Source organism: Ceratotherium simum, chromosome 4 (genome assembly GCF_057802395.1).
Source record: "Ceratotherium simum simum isolate JZ-2026a chromosome 4, ASM5780239v1, whole genome shotgun sequence".
Classification (NCBI taxonomy): Eukaryota; Metazoa; Chordata; class Mammalia; order Perissodactyla; family Rhinocerotidae; genus Ceratotherium; species Ceratotherium simum.
In genome coordinates this window covers 35413198-35432925 of record NC_141903.1, presented here as the reverse complement: position 1 = coordinate 35432925, position 19728 = coordinate 35413198, and the positions used below count along the sequence as shown (strand labels likewise).

Sequence of the window (19728 nt, the reverse complement as noted above, 5' to 3'; positions counted from 1 at the left end):
AGCACGACCCCGCCTCCTAAAGGGGTGGGGGTATCCACTGCACGTGCGCCGCGGGAACCTCCGACCCTCAGGTGAAAGCTAGAAGGCTTAGTGGGTGAGTTTTCTGGCAGCCCCACTTCCTCAAATGCTTTGCACGCCGGCACGGATGGACGCTGGAGGCAGGAACCTCAGGGGCACCCTTCACCCTGGGGAAGAGCCTGTGGGGCCTACTGTACGTCCTTCACCCCCTTTTCCACCGCTAAGGTGGTCAGAATGGGAGGCCTAGGCTCTGACAGGGAAGGCAGGGCTAGGCAAGAGCGACACAGGCAAGCTCCAGTGGTTGAGGCATTTTATTGGACCTTTGGCGGCTGGTTTCGGGGAGCATTCCCTCCATCTGGTGTAGAGACCTGCGGGGAAGACCATCTCTGGCCCTGTTCCTGTAGCCCAGGAGCACAGACTGGATTAAGCCCCCAGGGCCTCCTATGGAAAATGATGTATTACCTGGCCATTTTTGCCTGTGATTACCAGTAAAATAATCATAATAAAAATAAAAAGTCTGTTCTGACCATTCTTCAGGCCTTCCTGCTGGAACAAAAATGTGCAAAGCTGTTGAAGTACATATGCAGAGTTTTGTCTCAGCCTTAAATAGTGCCAGTCCCACTTTCCTCTCATAGTTTGCTCAATTCAGCAGATACAAAGGGGCTGGCTTGTTCTCCTTTTGATTTCCTCCACAAGGTCTTCTCTTCGGATGTCCACCTGGCCAGAATGGGGGAAGAAGGTGGTATGAGCATCTTCCACTCCACTGCTCCCTGAGTGCCCACTCCTTCCTCTAGTCATCAGCTGGGAACAGGAACTCAATCAAACACCTCAGTGTAGATAGTGCTTCTTGGGGGAGCCCGAGAGATGCAGGGTGTATGTGGGGATGGAGATCTTACCCTTCCGTGACCACAGCAAAGATTAAGCCCATAAGTCTTTTACGAGTGGGTACTAATATGAATGCCAGGCTTTTGCTCAGGTCTTGAATGGGCACTGGCCTGCTGAAATGGCATATATTCCCTGTCCCTCAGCTTTCCTGTTTGCCTACTTACCTCTTCCCTGCTGGCCACGGAACGGAGCTTGATGACACCGTCCTTGAGCTCCTGCTCACCAATGATGGCCACTAGTGGGATGCCTGACTCCTCACAGTACTGCAACTGGTTCAGTAACTTCGGGTTCTTCTTGTAGAGCAGCTCTGCCTGCAGGGGACCAAGGCAGAAGATGAAGGCTGGCTTTTGCTGTCCTCAGGGACAACCTCCTGGGGGCCCAAGCTGGCACCTTGCTCTTAGCTCCATCCCAAGAAGTCACAGTAATGGCAGGGTCACTATGGATGAGCTTTTATTTAGTCTGTGCCCAGTGCTCCCAAGTTTGCTGCCACCCAGGGGCTTGCCTCCTGTACCTTGATCCCGGCATCCCACAGCTCTGAGATAAGCTTCAGTCTCTCCTCCAGCAGCTTCTTCTGTGCAGATGCCACAAGCACCTGTGTCTCTGTGGTCCGTACCTTCTCCTCCAATGCCTGGAGAAGGAGCAGATAAGAGTCAGAGAGCTGGGCTACCCTTTACAACACCTTTGAGGAGCAAACAGAGCAGACTCTTGTTAGGATTCTGAGAAACCAGGCCCAACTCAGCGAGCTCCACCAGGGCTTCTCATCTAGCAACTGGACATAAAGTAGCTCTTAGAAGATATAAGAAATGAGGGGCGGGCCCCATGGCGTAGCAGTTAAGTGCGTGTGCTCCACTGCTGGCGGCCCGGGTTCGGATCCAGGGCACGCACCGATGCACTGCTTGTCAGGCCATGCTGTGGCAGCGTCCCACGTAAAAAGTAGAGGAAGATGGGCATGGATGTTAGCTCAGGGCCAGTCTTCTTCAGCAAAACGAGGAGGATTGCCATGGATGTTAGCTCAGGGCTGATATTCCTCACAAAATAAATAATAACACATTAAAAAAAAAAACAAGATATAAGAAATGAACTGACTGACTTGTATGACTTGTCAGAATAAATAATGTAGGGCAGAACAAAGGTAGCTTATGTACAGTGACTTCAAGCTCATCTCCTTAAGGGTCCACAAGAACACTCGTACAGAAGTGATACCGTGAGCCCTCCCAGGCAATCCAATTGCTCCTGGCAGTTCTAGTTCCCACTTAACTATCTGCCCAGTCAAGAGACTGTGCCTTTTATATTTCAGCCACAGGGCACAACCCAGGGTGTGTGTGGTTAAGAGGGGAGGGAGAATGCTACTGCTGCCCTTGTCTTTTTCTGGAAAACTATTTTCGTCGTTCTTACAACATAAGATGCCTACTGGGATAGTGCCCAGAATGGGAAACATGGGTGGTTTCCACTCTAGAGAAAAGGATGGGAGCAGTGGGAAGGTTACTGCCAGAGCACTCCCCAGGGCATGAAATGCAACCAGCCAGTTAAGAGAAGCAGCAACATGGGACCAGCCCAGTGGCGCAAGCGGTTAAGTGCACGTGCTCCGCTGTGACGGCCCGGGGTTTGCCGGTTCGGATCCCGGGCACGCACCGACGCACCGCTTGTCAAACCATGCTGTGGCGGCGTCCCATATAAAGTGGAGGAAGATGGGCATGGATGTTAGCCCACGGCCAGTCTTCCTCAGCAAGAAGAGGACTGGCAGATGTCAGCTCAGGGCGGATCTTCGCCACAAAAAAAAAAAAAAAGAGAGAGAAGCAGCAACAGAGGAGGGCTTGAGGCCATGACGGGCTTCCCTCGTGTTACTCGAGGTGCTAGAGAGTCAGGACAGCCATCTGAGAGATCCCAGAGCCTCAGACACATGCTTCCTACTTAGAGACAGTATCACAGAGTGGTAAGGAACAAGACTTTGGAGTTAAACTGCCTGGATTCAAACTCTGACTCTGCCACTTACATACCCTTGGGCAAATTATTTGATCTATAATGCTTCAGTTCTCTTGTCTGAAAATGTAAATAATAAAAGTAGCTACTCTCAGAGGGCTGTTTAAGAATTTTATTAGATAATGCATGAAAAGCACTAAGCACAGTGCCTGGCACAGAGTAGTAAAATATTAAGTATTCTGTATCATGAAGAAGAACTAGGTCGTTGGATATACCAGCCTAGATTCCTGATAGCTCTGAGGGAAGTAGGGAACCAGAGCAAAGGATTCTGTGAGAAAAGAATGATCAAAGATCCATAAAGCTGGGAGTCTGTGAAGGACAGTGACCATCTTTTCTCCATTTCTCTGCAAAGATACTCCTAGCCCAAAGCAGCACCACTTGCCCCCTTGGAGGTCAAAGAAGATAGCTCAGGTGCTATTACCTGCCCAAACTGTCTTCTACCCACTTACCTCCAGCCTCTGCTCCACGATAGAGAAGATCCGCTCCACTCCAATGCTAAGCCCCACACAAGGCACCTTGCGCCCTTTGGGGTCAAACATGCCCACCAGCCCATCATAGCGCCCTCCAGCAGCCACACTGCCCACACCCAGGGGCTCTTCCCCTGCCTGGGCTGGGGTCTGTAGCAGCACCGCCTCATAGATCACCCCAGTATAGTAGTCCAGCCCTCGAGCAAGGCTCAGGTCGAAGGATATCTGTGGAGACAAGAACACGATCAGTACCAGATGCGGATCAAGGACCTGAAGCCCCAGAACTCAGCGAAGGCTCCCAGCCCCAACCTGGCTCACCTTGTCAGCAATGCCAAACAGCATCAGGTACTCAAACAGCAGCTTCAGGTCTCCCAGACCCTCCAAGGCTTGCTTGTTTTGGGACAGTTTAGGATCTTGGAGCAGCTGTTCCACCAGGGATACCCCACCTGGGGAGACAGATTTGTGAGCCAGACTGAGTGACAAGAAGAAAAAGGTAGGAGCTCTATCTTTTTGCCTGGACTGCACAAATATATGTGCGTGCACACACAGACACACACGCATACACCTCCCCCCCCCCCACATATACACACATACACACACACACAGAAGAGTTTGGCTTTCGGCTTGAGGGCAGTGGGATAGCTGCTGGGGAGGCAGGGTTTGTTCCTTACCATGCTGCTGGACGTAGTCCCCAATGCGGTTGGCCACCTCGGGTGTGAGGCCCTTCTCTCCCACCATCTCATTCTTTACTTCCTCCCAGGACACCTGGGCAGACAGATACTAGTCAGGGACCCCTGGGCACCGTGCCCACTGCAGAGCCAGTATGGGCCCTCCTCGGGGAGCAGTCTTAGAGCAGAAGCTCCCTTCAACCTACATCCTGGGACTAATCTTCCTCTGGTGGGCATAGAGGCAGGCACCTTCCTCTCCTAATGTTGTTTTCCATTTCTCAAGGCAGGGTGGGATCCAGGAAAAGGAGAGTCAAGTGTTTGGGTGGTTACCTTGTCTAGCTTGTCCACTGAGGAGCAGATGGTGCGAAACTTGCTATCAGGAACACCACAGATGGCAAACATCCCATCTAGGATGCGCCGATCATTCACCTGCAGGGACCCGAGGCCGAGTGAGAAGAGAATCTCTTTACGTGACCCTTGATAGACTTGGTCACTTGGGCTACTGTTCCCTCTGCACAGGACCTTCTCCTGTGAGAGGCCAGGCCCAACTTTGCCCTCCCAGCCCTGTTCAGCTCTGACCTTAACCAGGAAGTCGCCTATCTGAAGTGAACTCAGGATCTCACACATTATCTTCAGGCACTCCGCATCAGGGATCATGGGGTCAAATTGCCCAGCAATGTCAAAATCCTGCAAGGAGAGAGGTAGCTAGAGGTCCTCAGGGGTTTAACCTTCTTAAGGGGGGACTCCTGGGAGCTCTGCTCTCACTCTAGGAAGGCCTGTTTGCACTCATGCACAGACTACCTTCTTCATTCTCTGTCTGATCATCAGCCCAGAGGGAAACCTCAGCATTCTTGGGTCTCTTACCAGTCCTGGTTTCCTTTCAATCTATTGGGCTATTCCTTTCTTATCTCACTCATCTACTTTTCCTTATTTCCTCCTACCACTGTGGGGGCGATCTATACGGCTTTAGTCCTTAGTCATTTTCTCTGTTCATTTAGAAGCTCTGCCACCAGTCTGGATGATCTGATACCTTAAATCCAATATCCACATCCTTTGCTGTGGTCCTATCACTGTGGTTTAATATAAAGAGCACTGGACCAACAGTTCTAGTCCTGACTTTGCCTTTCTTAGCCCCATGATCTCTTCATCCTGCTGAGTCTCAAGTTTACTCATATATAAAATGGGGAGAATAATCCCTGTCCTCCCCACAGGGCCTTTGTGAAATCTATATGAAAATACTAAAGAAAACTAAGGGTTAGCATTATCTGGGGCATGCAGTTTGCTCAGGAAACCATGAGTACTTGGTAGATTCTACTGGCTTGAGGAAGGGCCAGCACCCTGCCCCACATACTCACACACTGGTAGAATTCCCGATACCGGCCGCGGGTCATGGCTGGGTTATCCCGCCGATATACTTTGGCTATGTGGTAGCGTTTAATGTTGGTCAGTTTATTCATTGCCAAATATCGAGCAAAAGGAACCTGATGACAGAGTTAAGGAGAAAGCCCCTCCCATCACAATCTGGAAGTTGATTATCATCACGAACAGAAGCTGGGGTCTAACCCCTTCCTCTGTGGGTAAAACCACCACCCGTGAGATGGACAGCATTTCTGAACATCGGAAAGAATCAACTTTGTTACCACAAGGGGCAGCTGAAGTCTCAGAAATGACTAAGGCTCCTTTCTCTTTGGTAGTATCTCCCCTGGGCTATGCTGAGCATGACCTGGGGGGGGGGGGGGGGCAGGGGGAGCTGGGCAGATTGGCCAGAAAGCAAAAAAAGGGCCCCACGTGGCATCTTTAAGCAGATGATTCTCTGACATAGCTTGGAGATAAAGGAAACATGCTGTTGGTCAATTAAGAAGAACTGTGTCCACTGGATAGGGCAGAGGAGAGGTATTCTGGAGCCAGGGGATTGTTGGTAGGGTATGTCAGAACTGGGTCCTGACATAAAGCTGAGGTTTCACTCAGGATTCAGAAGACTTCTAAGGCTATGCTCTGTTTAGCCAAAGTCCTACTCTTGGTTTAGAGAAATAATTCCCCTGATCGCCAAAGGCATAGTATTTGATCCCACCTATGTCTGGCTGTCCGCAAACCTAAGGCTAGAAATAGTCCCAGCCCAGTGAGGGCCAATCTACCCAAAGCGTCAAGAGCCCCGGTGTAGAAAGATACAGTGAGGTCATAGCGAAGGGACAGCAGCTCCCCACCCTGGTCCTTCAGGTCATAGATAAGCTTAGAGTCTTCGCCATACTTTCCAGTCAATGTTTCCTGGAGAAAACATAAAGAAATGTGGTCACAATGAGAAATATAACAATTTAAAAGGAAGTTGTTTTTTTTTTTTTTTAAGATTTTATTTATTTATTTTATTTCCCCCCAAAGCCCCAGTAGATAGTTGTATGTCATAGCTGCACATCCTTCTAGTTGCTGTATGCGGGACGCGGCCTCAGCATGGCCGGAGAAGCGGTGCGTCAGTGTGAGCCCGGGATCCGAACCTGGGCCGCCAGCAGCGGAGCGCGCACACTTAACCGCTAAGCCACGGGGCCGGCCCCTAAAAGGAAGTTTTGAAAACAAAAACCCACTACTCTAACATGACTGATTTCACCTTGTCTACATCTCCTCTGCTTTCTATCCCAAGGCTTATGTATTTGATGTAATTACAATCAAAAGGAAATAAAAATTTTGTTTCCTGCTTATCACATTTCCATTTTGTGACAGAGCTGAGGTATTATTTTTTAAAGCTGCGTAATATTTCAGTGAGAAGAAGCTCTGTATTTCCTTCTTTCCTAGTGTTACACTGTTAGATGTTTAGGTTATTCCAATTAAAAAAAAAAAATGTTCCACCCACAACAACTACAAGCAGCTGAGTGTTACAACAGCTGGCCAGGGGCATAGCTCAGCCTCCCTGGGCACCTACGGGAAGAGCAACCACGCCACAACAGAAGGACACACGTAGCCCACATAGGCGTCACTCCTGGAACATTTGGAACTGAGGGAAGCACACTGCCAGGCCTCATGAGGGATCACTTATATAAGGTCACCTCTCCAAGAGCAGGAGATGTAGCTGACCTACCTAATACATAGATACAAGCAAAGGGAAAGAGGCAAAATGAGGAGGCAAAGGAATACGTTCCAAGTAAGGGAACAGGACAAAACCCCAGAAAAGGAACTAAGTGAAACAGAAATGAGCAACCTACCTGACAGAGAGTTCAAACAAAGAGTGTTAAGGATGCTCACTGATCTTGGGAGAAGAATGGATGAACTCAGTGAGAACGTCAACAAAGAAATGGAAGATATAAAAAAGAACCAATCAGAAATGAAGAATACAATACTGGAAATGAAAAATTCATTAGAGGGACTCAAAAGCAGCGTAGAGGATACAAAAGAATGGATCTGTGAGCTGGACAAAAGACTAGAAGAAATCACCCAAGCTAAACAGATAAAAGAAAAAAGAATTAAAAAGAGTGAGGACAGTCTAAGAGACCTCTGGGACAACATCAAGCGCACAAACATCCGTGTTAAAGGTGTCCCAGAAGGAAAAGAGGGAGACAAAGGGGCAAAGAATCTATTTGAAGAAATAATAGCTGAAAACTTCCCTAACCTAAGGAAGGAAACAGACATCCAGGTACAGGAAGCACAGAGAGCACCAAATAAGATAAACCCAAAGAGGCCCACATCAAGACACATCATAATTAAAATGTCCAGAATTAAAGATAGAGAGAGAATCCTAAAAGCCACAAGAGAAAGACAAGTTACACGCAAAGGAAACCCCATAAGGCTGTCAGCTGACTTCTCAGCAGAAATCTTACAGGCTAGACGAGAGTGGCACGATATATTTCAAGTGCTAAAAGGAAAAAACCTACAGCCAAAAATACTCTACCTGGCAAGGTTATCATTCAAAATGGAAGGAGAGATAAAAAGTTTCCCAGACAAGCAAAAATTAAAGGAGTTTGTCACCAAGAAACCAGTACTACAAGAAATGCTAAAGGGACTTATTTAAGGGGAAAAGAGAAGACCACGAATAGGAAAAATTATCTATTTCCATGATAAGAAGGTAATGGATACAAATGCACGAAAAAGAGGTTAGATATGATATCAAAAACATAAAATGTGGGAGGAGGGGAGTCAGAGTAGAGCTTTCAGACAGAGGTCAAACTAAAGAGACCATCAACTTAATATAGATTGCTATATACGTAGGTAACCGTATATGAACCCTCTGGTAATCACAAAACAGAAACCTATAATAAATACACAAAAAACTAAGAGAAAGGAACCCAAACATAATACTGAAGAAAGTCATCAAGCCACAAGGGAAGAGAGCAAGCAAAGAATAAAGGAACAGAGAAGAACTACTAAAACACCAAGAAAAAAAAGTTAAAAAATGGCAGTAAGTACATAGTTATCAATAGCTACTTTAAATGTCAATGGACTAAATGCTCCAATTAAAAGGCATAGGGTGGCTGATTGGACAAAAAAACAAAACCCATATATATGCTGCATACAAGAGACACACTTCAGACCTAAAGACACTTACAAACTCAAAGTGAAGGGATGGAAAATGGCAATGAAAAGAAAGCTGGGGTAGCAATACTCATATCAGACAAAATAGACTTTAAAACAAAAACTGTAACAAGAGACAAGGGCACTACATAATGATCAAGGGAACAATCCAACAAGAGGATATAACACTTGTAAATATCTACGCACCCAATGTAGGAGCACCTAAATATATAAAGCAATTATTAACAGACAACAATAGAAAAGAACAAAAAAGCCCAAAATCAGTATAAGAAGGGAAATAATAAAAAGCAGAGCAGAAATAAATAAAATAGAGACTAAAAAAACAATAGAAAAAATTAATAAAACCAAGAGCTGGTTCTTTGAAAAGATAAATAAAATTGACAAACCTTTAGCTAGACTCACCAAGAAAAAAAGAGAGAAGGCTCAAATAAGTAAAATCAGAAATGAAAGAGGAGAAATTACAACAGACACCTCAGAAATACAAAAGATTTTAAGAGAATACTATGAAAAGCTATATGCCAACAAATTGAACAATCTGGAGGAAAAGGATAAATTCTTAGAATCATACAACCTTCCAAAACTGGATCAAGAAGAAATAGAGAATTTGAATAGAACAATCACCAGTAAGGAGATGGAAACAGTAATCAAAACCCCCCCCCAAAATAAAAGTCCATGACCAGACGGCTTCCCTGGTGAATTCTACCAAACATTCAAAGAAGACTTAATACCTATCCTTCTCAAACTCTTCCAAAAAATTGAGGAGGGTGGGAAGCTCCCTAACTCATTCTACGAAGCAGACATTACCCTGATACCAAAACCAGACAAGGACAACACAAAAAAAGAAAACTACAGGCCAATATCACTGATGAACATCAATGCAAAAATCCTCAACAAAATACTAGCAAATCGCATACAACAATACGTTAAAAAGATTATACACCATGATCAGGTGGGATTTATTCCAGGGATGCAAGGATGGTTCAACATTCGCAAATCAATCAATGTGATACACCACATTAATAAAATGAAGAATAAAAATCACATGATCATCTCAATAGATGCAGAGAAAGCATTTGACAAGATACAGCATCCATTTATGATAAAAAACTCTGAATAAAATGGGTATAGAAGGAAAGTACCTCAACATAATAAAGGCCATATATGACAAACCCACAGCTAATATCATCCTCAATGGTGAAAAACTGAAAGCTATTCCTCTAAGAACAGGAACCAGACAAGGATGCCCACTCTCACCACTCCTATTTAACATAGTATTGGAACTCCTAGCCAGAGCAATCAGGCAAGAAAAAGAAATAAAAGGGATCCAAATTGGAAAGGAAGAAGTGAAACTGTCACTATTTGCAGATGACATGATTTTATATAGAGAAAACCCTAAAGAATCCACCAAAAAACTTTTAGAAGTAATAAATGAATACGGTAAAGTTTCAGGATACAAAATCAACATACAAAAATCAGTTGCATTTCTATACACTAACAACGAAGTAGCAGAAAGAGAAATTAAGAATACAATCCCATTTACAACTGCAACAAAAAGAATAAAATACCTAGGAATAAATTTAACCAAAGAGGTAAAGATCTGTACACTGAAAACTATAAAACATGGCTGCAAGAAATTGAAGGGGACACAAAGAAATGGAAAGATATTCCATGCACTTGGATTGGAAGAATTAACGTAGTTAAGATGTCCATACTTCCTAAAGCAATCTATAGACTCAATGCAATCTCTATCAAAGTTCCAACAATATTTTTCACAGAAATAGAACAAAGAATCCTAAAATTTATATGGAACAACAAAAGACCCCGAACAGCTAAAGGAATCCTGAGCAAAAAGAACAAAGCCAGAGGTATCAGACTCCTTGATTTCAAAATATACTACAAAGCTATAGTAACCAAAACAGCATGGTATTGGCACAAAAACAGACACACAGATTAATGGAATAGAATCGAAAGCCCAGAAATAAACCCACACATCTATGGGAAGCTAATCTTCGATAAAGGAGCCAAGAACATACAATGGAGAAAGGAAAGTCTCTTCAACAAATGGTGCTGGGAAAACTGGACAGCCACATGTAAAAAAATGAAACTATACCATTACCTTACACCATACACAAAAATTAACTCAAAATGGATTAAAGACTTGAATGTAAGACCTGAAACCATGAACTTCTAGAAGAAAACATAGGCAGTACGCTCTTCGACATCACTCTTAGCAACATATTTTCAAGCACCATGTCTGACCAGGCAAGAGAAACAATAGAAAAAAATAAACAAATGGGACTACATCAAACTAAAAAGCTTCTGCACAGCAAAGGAAACCATCAACAAAATGAAAAGATGACCTAACAATTGGGAGAAGATATTTGCAAACCATACATCTGATAAGGGGTTAATCTCCAAAATATATAAAGAACTCATGCATCTCAACACCAAAAAAACTAACAACCCAATTAAAAAATGGGCAAAAGACCTGAACAGACATTTCTCCAAAGAAGATATACAGATGGCCAACAGACACATGAAAAGATGTTCAAAATCACTAACTATCAGGGAAATGCAAATCAAAACTACAATGAGATATCACCTCACGCCCGTCAGAATGGCTATGATTAACAAGACAGGAAACAACAAGTGTTGGAGAGGGTGTGGAGAGAAGGGAACTCTCATACACTGCTGGTGGGAGTGCAAACCAGTGCAGCCACTATGGAAAACAGCATGGAGATTCCTCAAAAAATTAAGGATGAAACTACCATATGATCCAGCTATTCCACTGTTGAGTATTTATCTAAAGAATGTGAAAACACGAATGAGTAAAGAGACATGCAGCCCTGTGTTCACTGCAGCATTATTCACAATAGCCAAGACTTAGAAGCAACCTCAGTGCCCATCAAGGGACGAATGGATAAAGAAGATGTGGTATATATACACAATGGAATACTACTCAGCCATTTGTGACAACATGGAGGGACACTGAGGGTATTATGCAAAGTGAAATAAGTCAGAAGGAGAAGGTCAAATACCGTATGGTCTCACTCATTAAGTAGTAGATAATAACAACAATAAACAAACACATAGAGACAGAGACTGGACTGGTGGTTACCAGAGGGGAAGAGGGAAGGGAGGAGGGTGAAAGGGATAATTAGACACGTGTGTGGTGATGGATTGTAAGTAGTATTTCGGTGGTGAACATGAGAACATGATGTAATCCATGCAGAAATAGAAGTATAATGATGTACACCTGAAATTCATACAATGTTATAAACCAATGTTATTGCAACAAACAAACAAACAAACAAAAAAGATAGTGCATAGGAAAAAAAAATGTTCCATAACATTTCAGTAAGTATATTTAGGTACATAGTTTTTTCTTTTTTTTTTTTAAAGTTTTATTTATTTATATTTTCCCCCAAAGCCCCAGCAGATAGTTGTATGTCATAGCTGCACATCCTTCTAGTTGCTGTATGTGGGACGCAGCCTCAGCATGGCCAGAGAAGTGGTTCGTCAGTGCGCGCCCGGGATCCGAACCCGGGCCACCAGCAGCGGAGCGCGCACACTTAACTGCTAAGCCAGGGGGCCGGCCCCATAGTTTTTTCTTTTAAATATTTTTTTTGAGGATAAACTCCTAGGAGGGGGTTATTAGAACAAATATAAAAGTTTTTAAGAAGCCTGAGATTTGAACAATGTCAAAAGCCAAAACTGAGATAGCAATCCTTGCTTGGCCTGTAATGTCTTCAATAAGGTGATAACGTATTTCACCTATCAGATTGGCAAAGTTTAAAAAGCCTAAAAATTCCCAGGGTGTAGAATCAAAAACACTCATACAATGGCGGGTGTTATGGGCTGAAGTGTGTCCCCCTCAAAATTCATATATTGAAGTCCTGCCCCCAGCAACCGCAGAATATGACAGTATTTGGAGATAGGGCCTTTTTTTAAAAAAATTATTTATTGATTATTTTTTTGTGTGTGAGGAAAACTAGCCCTGAGCTAACATCTGTTGCCAATCCTCTTTTTGCTGAGGAAGATTGGCCCTGGGCTAACATCCGTGCCCATCTTCCTCCACTTTATGTGGGACACTGCCACAGCATAGCTTGACAAGTGGTGGGTTGGCCACGCCCGGGACCTGAACCTGCAAACCCCGGGCCACTGAAGTGGAGGGGGTGAACTTAACCACTACGCCACTGGGTGGCCCTGAGATGGGGCCTTTAAAGAGGTAATTAAGCTAAAATGAGGTCATTAGGGTAGGCCCTAATCCAATATAACTGGTGTCCTTATAAAAAGAGGAAATTTGGAAACAGACAGAAGGAAGATGATGTGAAGAAACAGGGAAAAGACACCGCCTACAAGCCAAGGAGAGAGGTCTGGAAGAGATCCCCCTCATGGCCCTCAGAAGGATCCAACCCTGCTGACACCTTATCTCAGACTTCCAGCCTCCAGACAAGACATTTCTATTGTTTAAGGCATCCAGTCTATGGTACTTTGTTACGGCAGCCCTAGCAAACTAACACAGTTGGTAAAAATATAAATGAGTACAACCTTTTGACCCAGCAGTTCCATTTTTACAAATTTACCCTATAGATAAATGCCCACCAGTACCAGATATTGTTCTAAGCACTGAGTATAGATCAGTGAACAAGACAAAGGCAGTCCATGCCCTCATGGATCTTCTATACTAATGAGAAGAGACAGGCATACACTAATGCAAGGAAACAAATTAACATAATTTCAGATAGTGATAGCCGCTCTAAAGGAAATAAAGCAGGTTGATGTAATAGAGAGACAAGGGCTACTTTAGACAAGGTAGTTGCAGACAATTATTTGAAGAATGGCATTTTAGCTAAGATCCGAAATTAAAATCTGCAATCTCTAATCTGAAATTAAAATCATGCAAAGAGCTAGGGGGAAAAGGAGTTCAGGCAGAGGAAAGAGCAAGAACAAAGGCCCTGAGACAGAAAAACATTTAGTATATTCCAGGACTTGAAAGAGCCTGAGTAGCATAGTGGGTGAAGGGAAGAATAGCATGAGATGAGGTGGGAAAGGTGGGCAGGCAGTGGCCAGATCATGTAGGGCCTTGTAAGCCTGGGTAAAGTGTTTGGATTTTATTAGGAATGTGATGTGAGTCACTGGGTTTTAAGCAAGGAGTGATGTAATCTGGTTTTTTAATATCAAAGAACAAGAAATAATCTCAGGGTCCATCAATAGGCGACTGGTTGCGTATTTATATTTATATGTATGGTTTGCATATATCTAGAAAACATCTCAAGTACAGGTGCCATGGAATTCAATGTAGATGGGAGCCATAACAACTTCCATTCCTAAGAAGGTTGTCTTTTGGAAGCCACTGGCCACAACCAAGGTAAACAGAAAATAGGCCTCTCCCTCTAAGTCAGTCCCACCCCCTTTCTCATTGGAGAAAATACTGGTCTTTGTTCACAAGAGGAGAGAGACCTTTGGGCCCTCACTCTTGTCATCCTCTTTGTTGTTCATATACCCACTCTCCCACCATGCAATTTCTCCTCACTCATCCCTCACCTTTAGTTCAAACACAGGTGTATCAATTACTTCTGCACCATGGCGCTTGAAGCAGCTGATTATTACATCAAACACCTTCTCCCGAACTGCCATCTGCCGGGGACTGTAGTCTCTTGTGCCCTTGGAGTCAAAATCAGCCAAAGAACCAGGGATGGGATTTAAAAACAAAGAATAATAAGGTCTAGAAATATAAAAGGATGACCTCAATGGTGACAAAGGCAAATCTGGCCCCAAACTCAGATTTTGCTACAGGCCACTGAGTTATAAAACAAGTACAAACAATTCCCTATTAATTACCACACCCATTTGCTATCAACCTTCTAAATTCCATTCCTTTTTTAGCTTGGTTCTATTTTCTAGAATTCTTAGAACTCTATTCTCTGAGTTTTCCTAAAAACTGTTTTTCCGGGATAGTAGAACATTTCCCTGCCTAATAGAAAACACCTACTTGATGACAGGCACAGAACCAACTCAAACTGGCTTAACTAGTTGAATTCCAAATTTTACAAGTAACATTCTCTCCCAACATACCTTAAAAAAAAATCCTAATGAATACTATTTGTTCTCTAATTTGTTGCTGATAGCCCTATGACATGGCCTGGGCAGATACATTTTATAGATGAATTACAGGATGTTGAAAAGTTAAGTCATTACTTAAGGTCACTCAGCAGGTTCGTGGCAATAAAGACTAGAACTCTGTTCTTCCAGGTCAGAGCTTCTACTCTGGGCTTTTACACCCTACTCCCAAGTTTTTGGTCTCAGCACCTCTTTACATTCTTACTATTTATTAAGGACCCCAAAGTGTATTATACCTATCAATATTTATCGTATTAGAAATTAAAACTGCAAACATTTAAAAATGTCTATTAACATATTTAACAAATAGTAAATCCATCACGTTAACATAAACAATATTTTAGGAAAATGTAACTACTTTCCAAAACAAAAAAATTTGGTGAGAAGAGTGGCATTGGTTTACATTTTTGCAAATATTTAATGTCTGGCTTAATAGAAGACAGCTGGATTCTATATATGCCTTTTGCATTCAATTCTGTTGTGATATGTTGTTCTGGTTGAGTATACAAAGAAAATCTAGCCTTACACAGATATGTAATTGTAAAAGGAGGAATATTTTAATAAAATTTTCAGCTAACTGTAGATATTCTTCTTAAACTATACCAGAATCCAACAAGTGGTAGTTTCTTAAAGATTGGTTGCAATGTGGAATCTGAAACTACATCAATGAACTTTTCATACTGTTACATTAAAATCCATTACTTATATAAGGTACCCAGAATTCCTAGAGGCAGAAAATAGAACAATGGTTACCAGAGGCTGGAGGGAGGGTGGAGTGAGGATTACTGTTTAATGAGTACAGAATTTCAATTTGGTACGATGAAAAAGTTCTGGGGATGAATAGTGGTGATGGTTGCACAACAATGTGAATGTACTTAATGCCACTGAACTGTACACCTAAAAATGGTTAAAATAGAAAATTTTATGTTATGTATATTTTACCACAACTTAAAAAATATCTATTACTCTACCTTGTACTTTGAATGGATCTTTTACCCATGCATGATTTTTTTTTTTCCTGTGAGGAAGATGGGCCCTGAGCTAACATCTGCCAATCTTCCTCTTTTTTGCTGAGGAAGACTGGCCCTGGGCTAACATCTGTGCCCATCTTCCTCTACTTTATATGGGACGCCGCCACAGCATGGCTTGACAAGCGGGGCGTCGGTGCGCCTGGGGTCGGAACCGGCGAACCCCAGGCCGCCGCAGCAGAGCGCGCGCTCTTGACTGCTTGTGCCACCGGGCCGGCCCCCCATGCATGATTTTATAACATCATATATTGGTCATTTGGAAAATATTGGTTCATTGATAACAGTTATACACATCTTCCAAATGTTGATACACTTCATTATGCTAGTATCAGAAAACCATATCTGTTAATATCACCACAGATCTCATCAGGAAATTCTTTAAGTATTGGGAAGCTGTCAAACTCATAGTGGAAGATACAAATTTTCTAAAATTCTAACTTTCACTTGAACGCTTTAATTTTATCACTGGCAACAAATACTCTTAGATGTTTTCCTTGAGGTGACAAGGCTCACTTGGTTCATTTTTGTGCAAATCTCTGCCAAATACTCAAATCTTTAAAATAATAGTTTATCTTTTAGTTTTTCTTTCAAAGAAGAAAAGGTGTTCTGTGAACAAAGTAGCTAGTTCAGCTTACAACTCACATAATGGCACAAGCATTTTTCCTCCTTTGGAATTCAGCAGAAGTACTTTACGTGTACTTCCCATTTTGTCACACAGAATATTAAAAGAAGAGTGTACTCAAGGGTTGAGATTCAATAAAATTAATAATTTTTACTGTTTTATCAAGGACATTCTGAAGTGAAATTGATTTTTTTTTACTGCGAGTACATGAAAGTAAAGAACATAATGGCTATTAGTACAGTATAGTGCCACTGTCTTGATTTGTGCTAAGACACCAACAGTTCTACTCACCAGGGCTTGTGCACCTTCACTGCAAATGAAATGAAAAAGGCAAATAACATTTTACTATTATTATGAAAAAAATTTTTTTTTTTTGTGAGGAAGATTAGCCCTGAGCTAACATCCATTGCCAATCCTCTTTTTGCTGAGGAAGACTAGCCGTGGGCTAACACCCGTGCCCATCTTCCTCTACTTTATATGGGATGCCAACACAGCATGGCTCCATAAGCAGTGCGTCAGTCCATGCCCGGGATCCAAACCTGCGAACCCTGGTCCGCTGAAGCGGAGAGTGCAGACAACCGCTATGCCAACCCGGCCAGCCCCTGAAAATAATTTTGACCATGAAGACCCCTTGAAAGAGTCCTGTCCCCATGATATTGAGTTTTTTGTTGTTAATATAAGTCACATGTCAAGAAATGTGTTTCAACAAACTACAGTGGATATTACCTCTCTAGTATAATCTCATTTTCTTTCAACATTATATTATGGAAAATTTCAAAGACACATTATAAATAGGGCAATAAACCACCATGTATCTATTACCCAGCTTCAACAACAATCAACATCTAAGCCCCAGCATTTTTTTTCTGAAGTATTTTAAAGTAAATCCCAGGCATCATATCATTTCATCCATAAATATTTCAGTATGATTCTCTAAAACATAAAGTTTAAAAAACCCCAAAACACTATAATACCTTTATTACAACAACAAAACTAACAGCAACCCTTCAATATTATCTAATGCCCAAGCCATTTTTAATTTTCCCCAACTGCCTCAATAATATTTTTTAATAGTTGGCTTGTTTGAATTAGATTCTAAATGAAATCCCTGTATTGTATTTGGTTGATATGTCTCATGTCTATTTAATCTACAACAGTTTCCTTTCCTTTTTTAAAAACGTCATTTATTTCTTGAGGAAACTGAGTTGTTTGTCCTAAAGAATTTTTCACATTCTCAATTTGGTTAACAATATATTCAATGTATCATTTAATATGTATCCCCATCTCCCATATGTCCAGTAAACTGGTAGTCAGGTCTGAAGACCTGATTAGATTCAGGTTCAATTTTTCTTGGCAAGAATACTTCATAGGTGGTGCTATGTACTACTTATTGCATCCCATCAGAAAGAACATAATGTCTGGTTGTCCTACTTTAAGAGACGTTAAGACTGATCATTGGTTGGGGCCGGCCTGGTGGTGCAGTGGTTAAGTGCTTGCACTCTGCTTTGGCGGCCCGGGGGGTTCGCAGGCCCGGATCCCGGGCGCTCACCGACACACTGCTTGTCAAGCCATGCTGTGGCAGCATCCCATATAAAGTAGAGGAAGATGGGCACGGATGTTAGCCCAGGGGCCAATCATCCTCGGCAAAAAGAGGAGGATTGGCATCGGATGTTAGCTCAGGGCTGATCTTCCTCTAAAAAAAAAAAAAAAAAAAAAAGATTGATCATTGGGTTTAGGTGATGCCAGCCTGATCTATCATAAATTTCCCATTAATCTTTTCACCTAATACTTTGAATAACTATTGATGATCACTGCTTTGGGATTTTACACTGTCTCTTTAATCTTTGAAATGAGTTGTGTGTAGAAAGGAATAGCTCAATGAATTTAGAAGCCCAAAAAGTTAACCTTAAAAGGTGACACCTCAACCCACAGAAGACAGATCATCTCCCCTCTCCTTTGGAATTCAATTTCACATACATTCATTGAATACCTATTTAATTCCAGGAACCTAGCCTCAGTCTCTCAGGGTAAATAAACCACGTGACTAACAAAAAGCCAGCAATAAATGCAATACTAGATACATATATGAAGTGCCAAGGGAACCCAGATGAAGGGGTAAATAGTTCTGTTTATAGAACTTACACAATGTGGCATCTGAACCGAAATCCTGGATTCTGAGCTAGGAATCTCCAACCTCATTCCACTCTACTCTCCCTATTTGGTTCTAGTCATACAGGTCTTTTTCTAGTTCCTGGAAACTACCAAGGTTCTTTCCATTTCAGGGTTTCCACATTCTATCTGGACCTATCTTCCTCATGCTCTTCCCCTGACTACATCCCATTCATCTGTTAGGTCAGTCAGTATATTACTTCTTCAGTGAGGCTTTCTCAGACTCCCCAGTTCTCCCTTATTTTTCTCAAAACACCCTTGTTATTTCTTTATATCACTTATAACAATTTGTAACTACATATCCATGTGTGGGATTATTTGTCCTACATCTGTTTCCTTCAGTAGAATGTAAGCTCCACAAGGGCAGGCCATATTGTTCACCATGGTATACTCACTGCTTTGTACAGCGCTAGGCACATAGTAAGCACTCAATAAATATTAAGTGAATCAAAGAAGGAGTAGCAGTAGCAGGCCGACTCCCCTAAGCACCCAGCTGGCCTAGTTTCTGCCATCACTTTGCCATCCCACAATGACTCAGGTAGAGTTCAGTCCCGCCCAGCGCCCAGAGCAACTAGTGTTTTCTCTGCAGCATTTCAGATCTTCCTCAATGGCCTGGTTCAGGAAAGCAGGCATATGTGCCCTTGTGAGAGGAATTAGGGACCTTCTCAGAGGCTCCCTAAAGGAATGATATTTACCTTGGGGGTTTTGAGCACAAACTTCTGTTTCCCTTCATCGGGGCCCAGCTGTGCCTTCAGTTTCAGTAGTTTTGCCACCTCCTCCTCGATCTGTGGAGGCAAAAGTAGGCGCTGGGCTATCACGTCTGCTACACGTCTGCTACTCCCTTCCCTCCTCCGCCATTCATTCAGTACCTCTCCCTGATCAGGATCTGGGGCAGATCTCTCTCCCCAGGCCTATCTTTGCTTTTCTCGAGTCCTACCCTGGCCACCTACCCACTCAGCCGTCCTCCTCCCTACCAGCCCGGTCCCTTCCCCCACATCCCTGTCCTCTGCGCAGACCACTCCAGCTCTACGTCCTCCCTGGCCTTCCTTTGGCCCCTCCCCTGCCGCCTGGGTCGCACCTGCTCGGCGTTGGCCTTCTGCTGCTTAAGGCCCCGCACGCGCTCTCCCTGAAGTCGCACCAACTCCTCCAGCGCCGCACGCCCCGCCATACCACCTGCCACCTTGAGCTGACCGTCGTCTAGACCGGCTGTGCAGACCGCAGCCTCAGTTCGGATGACTTCCGGCTATCGAGTC

At 43.1% G+C, this 19728-nt stretch overlaps 1 protein-coding gene across 3 annotated transcripts; it reads right to left on the bottom strand.

The window, feature by feature from the left end:
- Nucleotides 1–311: 311 nt before the first annotated feature.
- Nucleotides 312–19714, bottom strand: HARS1 (histidyl-tRNA synthetase 1). Of its 3 annotated transcripts, none has more exons than XM_087429687.1 (13): nucleotides 19554–19714; nucleotides 19171–19260; nucleotides 14081–14200; nucleotides 6188–6283; nucleotides 5374–5499; nucleotides 4598–4705; nucleotides 4349–4447; nucleotides 4022–4115; nucleotides 3669–3796; nucleotides 3333–3575; nucleotides 1415–1531; nucleotides 1064–1214; nucleotides 312–735 (listed from the first exon to the last, which is right to left on the bottom strand). In XM_087429687.1, the coding sequence occupies exons 1-13, from the start codon at nucleotides 19641–19643 to the stop codon at nucleotides 659–661; spliced, it is 1539 nt and encodes a 512-aa protein (XP_087285813.1). In that variant the 5' UTR covers nucleotides 19644–19714; the 3' UTR covers nucleotides 312–658. The 3 variants fall into 3 exon arrangements, with proteins under 3 accessions (XP_087285813.1, XP_004420130.1, XP_087285811.1); XM_004420073.3 differs by having other exon boundaries at nucleotides 1068–1214; XM_087429685.1 differs by lacking the exon at nucleotides 14081–14200 and having other exon boundaries at nucleotides 1068–1214.
- Nucleotides 19715–19728: the final 14 nt, after the last annotated feature.